The sequence below is a fragment of the Watersipora subatra genome, chromosome 7, assembly GCF_963576615.1.
Source record: "Watersipora subatra chromosome 7, tzWatSuba1.1, whole genome shotgun sequence".
Lineage (NCBI taxonomy): Eukaryota > Metazoa > Bryozoa > Gymnolaemata > Cheilostomatida > Watersiporidae > Watersipora > Watersipora subatra.
In genome coordinates, this window is record NC_088714.1 from 5,703,931 (window position 1) to 5,718,598 (window position 14,668).

At 37.3% G+C, this 14,668-nt stretch overlaps 1 protein-coding gene across 1 annotated transcript in view; it reads right to left on the reverse strand.

Annotated features, from left to right (window-relative positions):
- Positions 1-14,668, reverse strand: part of LOC137401025 (mitochondrial chaperone BCS1-like) — a 36,524-nt gene that overhangs the window by 1,087 nt on the left and 20,769 nt on the right. The window contains exons 7-9 of the mRNA XM_068087368.1: positions 14,325-14,480; positions 8,277-8,394; positions 6,696-6,900 (exon numbers count right to left, since the gene is read on the reverse strand). Coding sequence (XP_067943469.1) covers positions 6,696-6,900; positions 8,277-8,394; positions 14,325-14,480 — 479 coding nt within the window. The remainder of the gene's footprint in view (positions 1-6,695; positions 6,901-8,276; positions 8,395-14,324; positions 14,481-14,668) is intronic.

The following is a 14,668-nucleotide window of genomic DNA, read 5'->3' on the forward strand; positions in this document are numbered from 1 at the left end:
TACACACCAACTCTCTCCACCGATATTACTGCTCATTCATAAAGCCTGCCCTCTACTGATATATCAGATGCTTGGTAACCACTGATGAACGATTTTAGAATTGTTTAAAGAAATAAAAATACTTGCTCGGTGAATATCCCATCCACACCGGACTGGAATGTTACCATAGTGGCAATCGCTACTGTGTCTGTGAATATTCGTGTGTTTGCTTTTTCTCTTTGGTGAAAGTGATATTTATTTTCTGTGGCAGCAAATGGTTGTATAATTACCTATTCTACGTTCACTCTAGCATGTAACAACTGAACCTGATAGAAGCTATCATTAGTAAAAGTTCTTATGAGGGTGCTGTATACTGCAGCTAGTGTAGAAGCTCAATTATTAACTACAGTATATTTGGAGACAGACAATTCCTGATGAAACAAATTACCTTGTATTCTCCAGTCACAATTTGCACACAGCTGGAGCTAGAGTCAAATCACCTGTATTTAGGATTCAAATCAGCTACGAATCTCGATTTGATAGTTTAATGATTCGACTCACCTGAATCGCTTGAAACAAGCACGGGTACGGAATACAACGATAGAATAATATTTAAAAAAACGAACTTACACCAAATTTTTGTAGATTTTATAAAAAAGTGTTAGTATGTTTCTATCAATTGTGACTTTTTGTTGAAATTTGGGGCCATCTGATTGCCAGAATGTTTCAAGATTAAAATTGATAAAATTCGATCGCGATTAAAACGCTCAGATCAATCAATAGCGCGATGATGACGTCTATAATTCCCTAGAGAATGACAGAATCGAGACGCGTAATGCCTCAGCTTTAATGCAATAGCCGATATCAACTATAACAACTAGAGACGTCATTCAACTAGCTCACATATTTTACTTCTGAGCGGTTAAATCACGATCAAGTTCTAACCATTTTAATTCAGCAACATTCTGGCATTCAGATCACCTCAAACATCAAAAACAATCGCAAATGATATAAAAATACGGATACTTTCTGATGAAATCTACTAAAAATTTGTGCAAGTTCCTCTTTAAGCTAGAAAGGAATCAGTGTGACATACAAGTCTATTTATCCCCTCACAGACCAGTCAATGTTGACTAGTGTGACATACAAGTCTATTTATCACCTCACAGATCAGTCAATGTCGACTAGTGTGACATACGAGTCTATTTATCACCTCACAGATCAGTCAATGTCGACTAGTGTGACATACGAGTCTATTTATCACCTCACAGATCAGTCAATGTCGACTAGTGTGACATACGAGTCTATTTATCACCTCACAGATCAGTCAATGTCGACTAGTGTGACATACGAGTCTATTTATCACCTCATAGACCAGTCAATGTCGACTAGTGTGACATACAAGTCTATTTATCTCCTCACAGACCAGTCAATGTCGACAAGTGTGACATACAAGTCTATTTATCCCCTCACAGATCAGTCAATGTCGACTAGTGTGACATACAAGTCTATTTATCACCTCACAGATCAGTCAATGTCGACTAGTGTGACATACGAGTCTATTTATCACCTCACAGATCAGTCAATGTCGACTAGTGTGACATACGAGTCTATTTATCACCTCACAGATCAGTCAATGTCGACTAGTGTGACATACGAGTCTATTTATCACCTCATAGACCAGTCAATGTCGACTAGTGTGACATACAAGTCTATTTATCTCCTCACAGACCAGTCAATGTCGACAAGTGTGACATACAAGTCTATTTATCCCCTCATAGACCAGTCAATGTCGACTAGTGTGACATACGAGTCTATTTATCCCCTCATAGACCAGTCAATGTTGACTAGTGTGACACACAAGTCTATTTATCACCTCACAGACCAGTCAATGTCGACTAGTGTGACACACAAGTCTATTTATCACCTCACAGATCAGTCAATTTCGACTAGTGTGACATACGAGTCTATCTATCACCTCATAGACCAGTCAATGTCGACTAGTGTGACATACGAGTCTATTTATCCCCTCACAGACCAGTCAATGTCGACTAGTGTGACATACAAGTCTATTTATCCCCTCACAGACCAGTCAATGTCGACTAGTGTGACACACAAGTCTATTTATCACCTCACAGATCAGTCAATGTCGACTAGTGTGACATACGAGTCTATTTATCACCTCATAGACCAGTCAATGTCGACTAGTGTGACATACAAGTCTATTTATCTCCTCACAGACCAGTCAATGTCGACAAGTGTGACATACAAGTCTATTTATCCCCTCATAGACCAGTCAATGTCGACTAGTGTGACATACGAGTCTATTTATCCCCTCATAGACCAGTCAATGTTGACTAGTGTGACACACAAGTCTATTTATCACCTCACAGACCAGTCAATGTCGACTAGTGTGACACACAAGTCTATTTATCACCTCACAGATCAGTCAATTTCGACTAGTGTGACATACGAGTCTATCTATCACCTCATAGACCAGTCAATGTCGACTAGTGTGACATACAAGTCTATTTATCCCCTCACAGACCAGTCAATGTCGACTAGTGTGACATACGAGTCTATTTATCACCTCACAGACCAGTCAATGTCGACTAGTGTGACATACAAGTCTATTTATCCCCTCACAGACCAGTCAATGTCGACTAGTGTGACACACAAGTCTATTTATCACCTCACAGATCAGTCAATGTCGACTAGTGTGACATACGAGTCTATTTATCACCTCACAGACCAGTCAATGTCGACTAGTGTGACATACAAGTCTATTTATCCCCTCACAGACCAGTCAATGTCGACTAGTGTGACACACAAGTCTATTTATCACCTCACAGATCAGTCAATGTCGACTAGTGTGACATACGAGTCTATTTATCACCTCATAGACCAGTCAATATCGACTAGTGTGACATACGAGTCTATTTATCACCTCACAGACCAGTCAATGTCGACTAGTGTGACGACATACAAGTCTATTTATCACCTCCATAGACCAGTCAATGTTGACTAGTGTGACACACGAGTCTATTTATCACCTCATAGACCAGTCAATGTCGACTAGTGTGACATACGAGTCTATTTATCGCCTCATAGACCAGTCAATGTCGACTAGTGTGACATACGAGTCTATTTATCGCCTCATAGACCAGTCAATGTCGACTAGTGTGACATACGAGTCTATTTATCACCTCACAGACCAGTCAATGTCGACTAGTGTGACATACAAGTCTATTTATCCCCTCACAGATCAGTCAATGTCGACTAGTGTGACATACAAGTCTATTTATCCCCTCATAGACCAGTCAATGTCGACTAGTGTGACGACATACAAGTCTATTTATCACCTCATAGACCAGTCAATGTTGACTAGTGTGACACACGAGTCTATTTATCCCCTCACAGACCAGTCAATGTTGACTAGTGTGACACACAAGTCTATTTATCACCTCACAGAACAGTCAATGTCGACTAGTGTGACATACGAGTCTATTTATCACCTCATAGACCAGTCAATATCGACTAGTGTGACATACGAGTCTATTTATCACCTCACAGACCAGTCAATGTCGACTAGTGTGACATACGAGTCTATTTATCCCCTCACAGACCAGTCAATGTCGACTAGTGTGACATACAAGTCTATTTATCCCCTCACAGACCAGTCAATGTCGACTACCAACAAGTTGCTTAAACAAAACATGAATCATTTCAGTATTTTTTCCACATTCAAAGAATATATCTGATAGTCTAGCATTGATTGTAGGCCTTCTAGAACAGTGCACTGTAAGAGAAAAACACAAACCAACAAATTAAGAAAAAACTGGGTTTTCTAGGCCTAGATTCTATACAGTCAAGAAGAGTATCGGTGTGGTTGGTCAGACCTTATTGGAGTGAGAATTATATAGTGCGTATATCCAAGCAAACAGAGTACAGTGCACCCTGGGTTATGATGTCCTTGTATGATTGTTTCGCCTTGCTATGTCACACATGATGTTTTTTCATCCTCGCCACGTAAAATTTTTTTGCCACATGACATCAACAGAATTTTTTCTCAAAATTTATTAGTTGATAAGCTGAATACATGAGAATAACAAAGATGCCGATATGCTATATGCTAAAATCCCTCCAACAACGCCTGAAGAATACGATGCTCATTCTCCTTCAGTTCAGCGTTATTCGTTTTAAGCTAGGGTGAAAATGAAACTGGAAAAACTAAAATGAAACTGGTATACTAAAACATTGCTTTAAGTATGTGTTTCTTAAATCTATTTAAGTTAAACTCAAAGTTTATGTTATACGTCTGTCTCAAAGGTAAGAACTTCCTACGGTACGTACTGCACATAGTACATTGTAATGTTAGATTTTATTGCAGATCATAACCAATAAATACACAAGAGTTACTGTAGGCGACTACTGTATAGTTACTAAGGTTAACAAACTGTTCGGTTACTAATTTTTAATATGTACAACACGTATATAAAATTTTGATAATTTATACTAGGGGTGCATGCATTAGGTAATTACCACGGGTTTCTATAATGCTCTAGACGACATTTTCGCCTTACGATGCTAACACTGAAAATAATTAATGTCGCATGGCGGGGTCCACGGTACTTTGAAGGTTTTTTTTTGCAATGACTTGCACATTTTAAATTACGCAGACAATTGGATCAAGGTAGAAATAAAGAACATCAGAACTGACTTCACACTAGAGAAAAGACTGAGTGATTTGAGTTGATTTATCATGGAACTATGACTAAAGATAACTTCAATCCTAACGCAATAACAATGTGCTATATGATTGCTGCCAAAGCAAGCATCATATAGCAAATGATCAGCCTACATTGCTAACCTTTGTGAGTGTACTGAGCTACAGCCTACAGCCATACCAATTAAGAGGGCAACCATGGTTAGACAATTCAGTATTTGTGTCCAGAATAATTGGCAACACTCTGACTGTTTAAAAACATTTAAACATCAACAAGAAGGTTTGAAAAGAACATTAAAGAACATAAGGAATACTTTGAACATTTCGTTGAAGAACTTAGTGATAAAAAATGGTGAAGCAAATATGATGACACTAACACAGCTGAAAGCCTCTTTCACTTTTACTGTTTCATAGAGCGATTAATAAATAGCCTGCCACCTTCCATACAGCTACATGACTTATTCATGGGTTAACGCATTAATAAAGTGTGCCAATTTGCTTTAAGAAAGTGTGCTAATTTGCTTTAACAAAGTGTGCCAATTTGCTTTAAGAAAGTGTGCTAATTTGCTTTAACAACGTGTGCCAATTTGCTTTAAGAAAGTGTGCTAATTTGCTTTAAAAAAGTGTGCCAACTTCATAAAACTATACTTGGATTGATAACATGCATGATACTGCTGGGTGACAATAGCTACCCTAGGACACTTATGTATTTGCCTCATCTAACTTTCGCGTTTTCGCGGAGTCTTCCTCTCGCAAAAATTTCATGTGCAAAACTAAACTATCATAACGAACGAGCGAAAATGCGAAATTAAATAGCTTTGTTCATTGATAGTCCCAGAAACAAATGGCAGCAAACGATCAAATTGCATTATCGGCCTCGCCCACACCATTCTACCTGCGGTTCACAATTACAAACTGGTCCTAATTGAATTTTTTTTCTTATCGGTGAACCAGGCCCGTATTCCCTGGGGCAGCTGGCCGGCTGAGCCGTCCCAACTTTTTAGGAGCTTTCTGCGGCTACGTACAGTCAAACTCGGATAACTCGCCCTCGGATAAAATGTAACATTTCATCTCAAACACAAGGTTAACTCGAACGGATTTGTTTGGTCCGTTCCCACGCAATGATAAATTGCTTCAGATAACTCGACCTCAACATCATTTATTCAAAAAGTTATTTGCCCAACGGCTATAGAGACGGTTTTTATCGCTTTAGAATATCACTTTATTCGAAGCCATAGAGACAAAAATCAACTTTTAGTAGTTCTTAGGCGTCAATATTATCATCATCAGTGGCAAAATATTCTTGTTAATAACCTTTATAAAGGTTTGCAAAATATCAAGTTTTACCAAACATCAGCTTGGCCGTAAACTTCCGTATAAACTTAAAATAAAATCGGCAAAATTGATCTTTGTTAAAACGCTCAAAAGAAAAAGATGTCTTTTTCTGAGCGTTTTAACTGCGGTCAAGTTTTGCCTATTTTAATTTTAAAATGTCTCGTCAGTCCCATCACTTAAAACAAAACAAATCTCAAATAATAGAAAAATGTTGATACTGTCCGATAAAATTTATTAAAACTTCACACGAGAGGCCCGGCTGAGGCCCTACATAAGAAAAACCTGTTAGGGGCTTACACCGCCCCCCCTCAACACCCCCAGGTGTTCATAACTAGTTGCCTAACATTAGCCGACCCAACTTGCAACCAGTGAATACAGGCCTGCGGTGAACTGAACCTGAGGAATCTAATTATGTTTGTTCCACAGCATTTATTTTCACATCACTATATTTTCGCACTCATCAGAGCTGCGAAATTAAGGTGCAGTGAAATTTTACTCTGTATGCTACTCACGAAACTAAATACTAGCGAAATATAAGTGTCCTAGGGTAGCTACAAATCTACAGAACAGGAAAATATCAGCCTGCACAATAGAAGGTAAGCGATGATGTTACCAATAAAAATCAAGCCCTACCACGTATGAGTAAGAAGCTAACCTTGTGGTACATGAAGTGACCTTGAACCATTGCTGGCGAAACTGGGTAGGGTAACTTTCTTATTTCATCAGTAAATTTTACTGCTTGCTCTTCTCTAGCTTCTGGATAAAAACGAAGGAACATCTTCCCAAGCTGCCAGTCAGTGCAGTGTCCGATCTCAACCTGATAGTCTACACGGCCGGGTCTGATCAGCGCTGGATCAAGCCTTCAAAGCATCCGAAAATAACTCTCAAATGAGCATAACTCCTATTATAGTTACCATCCTATATGGCAACCTAGGAAGGCAGGCTATGTAAATATAAAACTATCATAGAAATGATAAGATGTAACAGCCTCCCAGGCAAATTGAGTCGACACTTATAAATATCACATAAAAATGTAGAAAATAAATAACAGAAAACCAATAAATACCACAATAACCCAAATGTAGGACACGCAGCGGTTGAAAAAACAAGCGATTAGCCAGCCATATGCGTAGATGTAGCTAATGAGATGACTATAGGAAATAAATCTTTGGCAACTTAGCTCGTTGAGGGCTAGAGGAATACATAAGTGTCGATACAAAGAGCCTATAAATTACCGTAACACCAGATATTGTTAAACATTACGTGAATGCACGCAGTGGTTGAAAGGGAAAATGGAGTAGAGTCAATGACCAAGCATGTAGAGCTACTTGTGTTTTTGGAGCTGCAAGTGTTTGTTTCATGTCACAATCAGTTAAAACCAAACATATGTTCACTTATTAGCGTGTATTTGATACATGTATATTGTGCAGCAGAGGGGCGATTAGTTCGGAAGACACTCCCACTTTCAACCTTTCGTACTACTCACCACTCATCATTGCTAAACAACTTTTAAAAGTGATGAAAATGAATTGGTGCGAGTGAGGGGTAAAGGAGAGGAAGTGGAATGGAGACGATCAACTGTAAATAATGAGATTTAAGTAAAATCGAATGTGCAGGGGTTGAGAATGGGAGGGGGGAGTGTAGGCGGCTGTGAGGTAAATGCAACAAAAAAAGTACAGGAGAGACTAGTGATGGAAACGGTGGAAATAAGTAGAGAAAAAGGGGTAAACAGAGAACAGTGATAAACAGACCACGTTAAGGGACAATGAAATAGGCGCTGTGTCAGTGACACAGATTTGGAGTTATGCACACGTTGAGTTACCGTGCGATAATTGTTTCAATAGACATTCATGTGTTGCGGATTAACATTTGCGCTTAGTTGAAAATATCAGGATCCCTACACCAGAGATAATCGCGGCACATCCGGAACTGCTCAAATCAAATGCGAACGACTGAAATTTGAAATATGTTTAAAATGGAATAGCTTGCGCGGCATTTTTTAGCGTATCATCCGCAAGTGCCATTTTCATCTTTTGCAAGCTTGAAATGTTCGGTTAAAATCTGCGAGCAACAAAACTCATTGACTTGCGGATCTTCACTGATTCCATCTAGTGGATGACACAAACTTGGGGAATAACCACCACGTCATGGAGACATAGTGAGAGAGATGAAAGGGATGAATATGCATCATGATAGAGAGAGGGGGGGGAAGTAAGTGAAAAAAGTTACTACTTACCTCTCTATATAGTTTGTAGTCATGATAAGAATCCTGGCCTCAGAAGAGGTCACTCCGTCCAGTGCATTAAGGAGACCGCTGAATGTGAGGTGCCCGAGGCCTTCATTCCTCTTTAAATCTGCAACAAAAGCGCGTCAGAGAGATTATGTTTGTAAACTCTCATCTTACAACAAGATATAGATATGTATAGTTTGTTTTACACGACCCTATGTTGTACTAACTTGATATAGCAGCAACATACAGCGAGAACTATTTACAGCTCGAACTACACAAAGATAAAAGTAATAGTTTGGATTTGAAATGAGAGACCCGGAAAGGCTTATTTTCATATATGCTCAAGAACACAACTTTTCTACATGCACGTACATGTATATATAAAAATACATAAAACGTATGCATAGCTACATGTATATGACATGATAGTATACAGCTACAACGAGATATATGACATAACAGTCTATAGTTATAATGAATAACATAAGAAATATATAACATGACAGGTTATAGTTATAATGTGTAACATAGAGATATATAACATGACAGTTTATAGTTATGAGTAACATAGAAATATATAACATAACATGTTATAGTTATGTGTTACCATATAGTAATACTATGCATCACATTTGAATTCTGAACTGTAGATGACACAGGTTATGGATTAGAATGTAGCACTGACACATTGACTATCAAACACACTTTGGACTTCAGCATGCAACCAGAGGTCTCTCAATTACCAGTGGTACATTTTTCCTCTTCCCGAGTTTGACAATGATCAAAGAAAACTCACATGACCACATTCTTTCGGCCAGACGATATACATTTTATCTAGCTATAATGGGATCAGGGCCTGGGTGTACTAAAAATGGAACCTTTATTTCCTTAATAGGAATGCAGGAATTACTGTCTGCTAGTCGTGACAACATAGATATTTTTTAAGCGTGAGAGGGAGCACACGAGCGACAAACACTGCTAACATCACGTCTTTCATAGCCATAAGTGAATACTTGATGAAGTAACTACATGTAGTTTCCATGGCTTAAGCAACAAATTTAGCAGGAACTGCTGAAGTGGTTCCACTACACACAATAACTTTGAATTGATCTTCAGCTCATCTCAATCCGGCTCTACGGGGACGCTCAAGAGTGGCCCCTAAGGATTAGCAGTAATACAAAATACAGGACTTCCGCAATGAGATGCCAGAACAACTTTTCATAAGACAGCGGCCATCTATAATAACCAATTATTTTATTCGGAGTCTTTTAAAACCTTATTATAGCTAATAGCTTCATAATTCAATTTGATTTCATGGTAAAACCACAAACAGGATCATAAAAAACTTGCAACACGAAGTGCTTAGAAATACACGAAATGGAACAATGTAGTCCAGATGCTGCAAACAACCTCATGAGAAATGTAAAACATTTCTCATACAAAGAGTCTAGCTTCTGGTAGAAAATGTTCTTTCTATGTAAACCCTCCTCTGACTAGTCATGGATATGGTGCAAAGATTCAGAATTATATAATACAATTTCAGAATCACTGCACCAGATTTACATCAAAACAATGTAGAACTTGAGGACACAAATGTCCTAAAAGAGTTTGATGTAGTATGATACAGGGTATGATACAGGGTTTCACGTGAAGCTTCTATGCAGACCAGTTACATTGTTAGCAACAATCATCGAGAATCTTTGCGTATTTTAAAGGACTTCAACATCTGATTGGCCGAAAATTCACTCCACCAAGTTTCTGATTATTTTAGTAGGTAAAGTGAGCTAGAATTGCAGAAGACAAATCAAAAATGTCATTCAGGTTTGAAAGGTTCAGACTTCAGTTCTGAACCTTTCAAAGCTTTCAGGCTGAAGTTCACAACCGTTAAGTCAACTAGTACTAGTTGATAATCTCTCACCTGCCAGCACTAGTTATGCGGTTTTGACTTGTAGATTGAAATATTGTACTGTATATACATGTACAGTCTACTTCATAATCAGTAGGAAAGTACCATAAGTAATATTGTAGACTAGATATAAATATATAGCAGACTAGCCAGTAAGAAATGTTGAAATCGTTGCACAACAAAATCTTTAAAAAAACCAATAGCTTTCAAATTTAATAACAATGAAAATTGGTTTTAAATGAATGATTTTCACATGATCAGCTCGCTAAAGTGAAACTGCTTGTCTGCTTTTAAATGCTTGATCTTCACACTATCAGCTTGCTAAAGTAAAACTGCTTGTGTGCTTTTAAATGCATGATCTTCACACTAACAGCTTGCTAAAGTGAACCTGCTTCTCTGCTTTTGAACAGCTTGAATTGAATGAAGAGTGGAAAAACAAGGAGAGCCCATATAATACTAGACCTAGAAGTATAAAAGTCGACTCCTTCAAATTATTGTGGTATCAGTTTACATACATAACACTTGTGGCCATATCCTTAAAATAGATGGTGTTAAGTTGAGGAAACAACTCGCACAAGTTTTGACTTTATGGAAGCCAGCATATAGTATTTCAAGATTTGGCTCTCCACTCTTCAGCCATGTGTCTGTTCGATGAACTTTGATATTTTGTATGCTGCTACCTCGCTATTGTGAGATAGACCAAGCAAAACAAACAGCCATAGTAGTCAAGACTGTTGATCCAATGGATGCCTTGACTATTGCAAGAGTCGTGTAGAGCGCCAAGGTTGAGTTTGGCAATGCCAAATTATCCATTTCCACATTTTTTACAATGACACGCTTATCTTCTATTATGGAAATTTCATAATAGTATTGATAAATTAATTTAATTTCTCCTAACACTTACTCATCCGATCCACCCACACGTGATGCAAATATTAAAAACAAAACACTGATAAGGGCCAGTAATAGTGTCACGGATAGTTAACTTGTAGTCCGTATTTTAAGCATATTTTAGTATTACCATTTTATGGACTTATTTTGTCATGATATCATCATAACTGGCACAGAGAACAATAATACAACTTGTTTTCATACAAAGATAGACAAGACAAACTATGGACTAATGCTGAGATGCAATCCAGGTGGTGACAACTTCATACTTTTTGCTAATCATGGCAAAAAGCACAAACAATTATTTGAAATAGAGCTTTACTAAAATTTTGCTGAGGGGAATTCAGAAAAATAAAAATAATTGCATTTGATGCGGACGCGTTCAACTATCCACGCAACTGAAAGATCTGCAGTCGATAGGCTTGCAGTGCGGCGAATGTTAGCCATTGTTTTCAACATACAAATTGAAAAGATCACTTTATCCTACAGCCAGCTGATATGCTGTTCAGTTTTGTAGATGTCAATACTAGACTATAGCCATTTTCAATAATCTTAGATGTCAGTGTGGTCAGTGTGGGTGTATGATAACTCAGCTATCTCTACATAAGATTAAAGCAATTTTGGAGAGATTAAATTGAAGTTTAACAGCTTGTATAAACAGCATTAGCCATGTTTAGAGTTAGAGTTGTGATAGACCTTCGAGGAAATGAATGGAACGTTGAACGCTTACTTCCTGTTGCCTATGAGTGATCACACAGAACTAGCTACTAGTTACACTAAGTTGGTTGTAAAAAGTTTTCATTAGGTGGATTGTATATGCCAGCTACAGGATGTTTTGTTTATCCCATCCGAGATAGTTTTGCGCAAGGAACTAATAACAATAAAACGAGTTGAGAAATCACATTAAAGACCTGAATTTCTTAAACACTGGTATGAATCATGAGACAAATTGGTTTATAAAAAAAAACATCAGCTCATGACTGTTGTAGCGCGTACAGTTCTTTTGAACCTGCGAACCACTTTTTTCAATTCACTTGATCTTTTCAGAGGCCACTGACGGAACTTTCTAGATGAGCAGCAGTTTTCATTCACTGAAGCCAGCAGTAGGTAGAGCTGGCTAGATGAGTTACCCCTTAAATCCAAGTGACTCGTGGAGGCACGGGTTAAACTAGTATTCGCAGAGCTGAACTTTAAACTCATTTTCTTAAGCTTACAATAGGCCTACTCAGCTTCGCACATTTACAACATCTGACAACTCCAAATAGAAACTGTTCAATGTCTCTTAAAATATATGCAAAGCAATTGGTAAAGCCATAGACTTCATTTCTAAAAATAGAATTTTCTGCTCTGTAATAGTTTTGTAATAGCAGCCTAATGATACCATCGCTAATGAATTCTCATTCAGTGATTGATTGTAGGGAGGATAACTAGTTGCAAAACCTATGAGTAGATACTAGATACCTCCATAAACATGCTCTAAAATCTATGAGTAGATACTAGATACCTCCATAAACATGCTCTAAAACCTATGAGTAGATACTAGATACCTCCATAAACATGCTCTAAAACCTATGAGTAGATACTAGATACCTCCATAAACATGCTCTAAAACCTATGAGTAGATACTAGATACCTCCATAAACATGCTCTAAAACCTATGAGTAGATACTAGATACCTCCATAAACATGCTCTAAAACCTATGAGTAGATACTAGATACCTCCATAAACATGCTCTAAAACCTATGAGTAGATACTAGATACCTCCATAAACATGCTCTAAAACCTATGAGTAGATACTAGATACCTCCATAAACATGCTCTAAAACCTATGAGTAGATACTAGATACCTCCATAAACATGCTCTAAAACAAAAAATTCAAATTAGCCTCATCAATAAACGACTAAAGTCGTTTAAAGGTGAGAATATTGAAGAAACTGGTGAAGTTTGCAATAAATAAAATTGTTTGCGGTCATATTTTTCATAACTTGGTTGTTGACTGTTAGCTCTGTATGAAAATAAGACAGTCGAGTCTAAAAATAGCTGTAAGTCTACGAGTTAAAAGAGGTCACCAGCTCGGTCTGCCACCTGTTTGGCATATCATCATATTGTGTCACCAAATGGCACAGTTACAGTGATTCACCTTCATTGACAACCTTTCTCAAGGTCATCAAATTTTTAACAAATGGGTTGCAGTCACAGAAACTATGGTTAAGTCGCAAATCACGAAGTTGAGTTATCCAACTTTGAAGATGCACTAACTGAATTTATAATATTGGTAACGATTTTTGTAACACGTGCATTTGGACCAATCAAAGAGTGATCTTTCTGAATCTGAAGTCAGTTTAGCCAATAGAAGTCTTTAACCCTCTGAAAAACCCCCTTAAAACCGTTGCTATGCTAAACAGGAAGTACTGAAAAATGGTGTCCGATAAATATAATCGTTTCTTTTTTGCCGATTTTAAAGAAAACTTTGACATTTCGGACACCTATAATGAGTACTTTGGTATTCTAACTAATGTCAAAAGCAGTGAAAGTAAAGGGAATTACGATGATCTTTTCCTAACAAGTCTTACAAGCTTATCACAATATTTAATTGTAAGAATAATTATTCGATTTTATAAGATTGTTTTCAGATTTAATTTTAAGAACAATCATTTGAGTTTACAAGATCGAAGTATATAGTGATCGATGGTGTGCAATATGTTACTGTTGTTATTTTTCTAAAGATTTTGTTGATGATTTGGCTGTGCCCAATATCGCAATACTGTCAAGCCGTTTTTAACATCTGCAAAATTAAGTATTACGTTTTTTTTATAAATATAAAGCTATTTCTATGACAACCAGCTAAAATCTGTTTAGATTTTTGAATTCAGCATAATTTTTTTAATATAAATACAGAAATCTAGATAAATATCACAACTTATTGATATTTGTTGCTATGACGTTTTGAAATGTAAACAAAATTGTGCATTGGTTTTCGTTTCTCAAACTTTAACGCAAGTTTTCTCGGAACTATGTTTTCGCACTAATGGTAAACGTGCATTCAGTTTTTTGACCATAGAATCTGCTGTAAATAAGCTAGAATCAAATTCTTTTTTGCAAAATGGCTGTGAGAAATTTCTCCTTCTGCTAGTGTAGATAACTCTAAATCTTATAATCCTGACTTAACCATGGTTTCTATGATCATGACACAAATATCAAAAGATCTGCAAAATGTATTTATAAAATATAAAACTGATGATGTCAGAAACTTACTGTCCTTAGAGAGATCTCGACTAACGAAAGCGGCATCTATATCCTCAAGGAGAATGATACTCTGATGCTCGGCATGGGCGAGCATGTGGTTGAGCCTTGTGTCACTCATGCTCGAATCTCCGAGGTTAAGGATAGAAATGCTATAATCCAGTTCACCTGGTAACAGCAAAACAGAGGAGAAAGTTATCCTGATCGGCATGTTCAAACTGAAAAGAAACTGAAATCTCTTATAAACAAATTGAAACAAAACTACACATCCTAACTTGAAAACTTTTGCAAACTGGTTTTATAACAAAGAATATTTTTCATACAATTAAGGAAAATCACTTTCAACCTCGGATTAT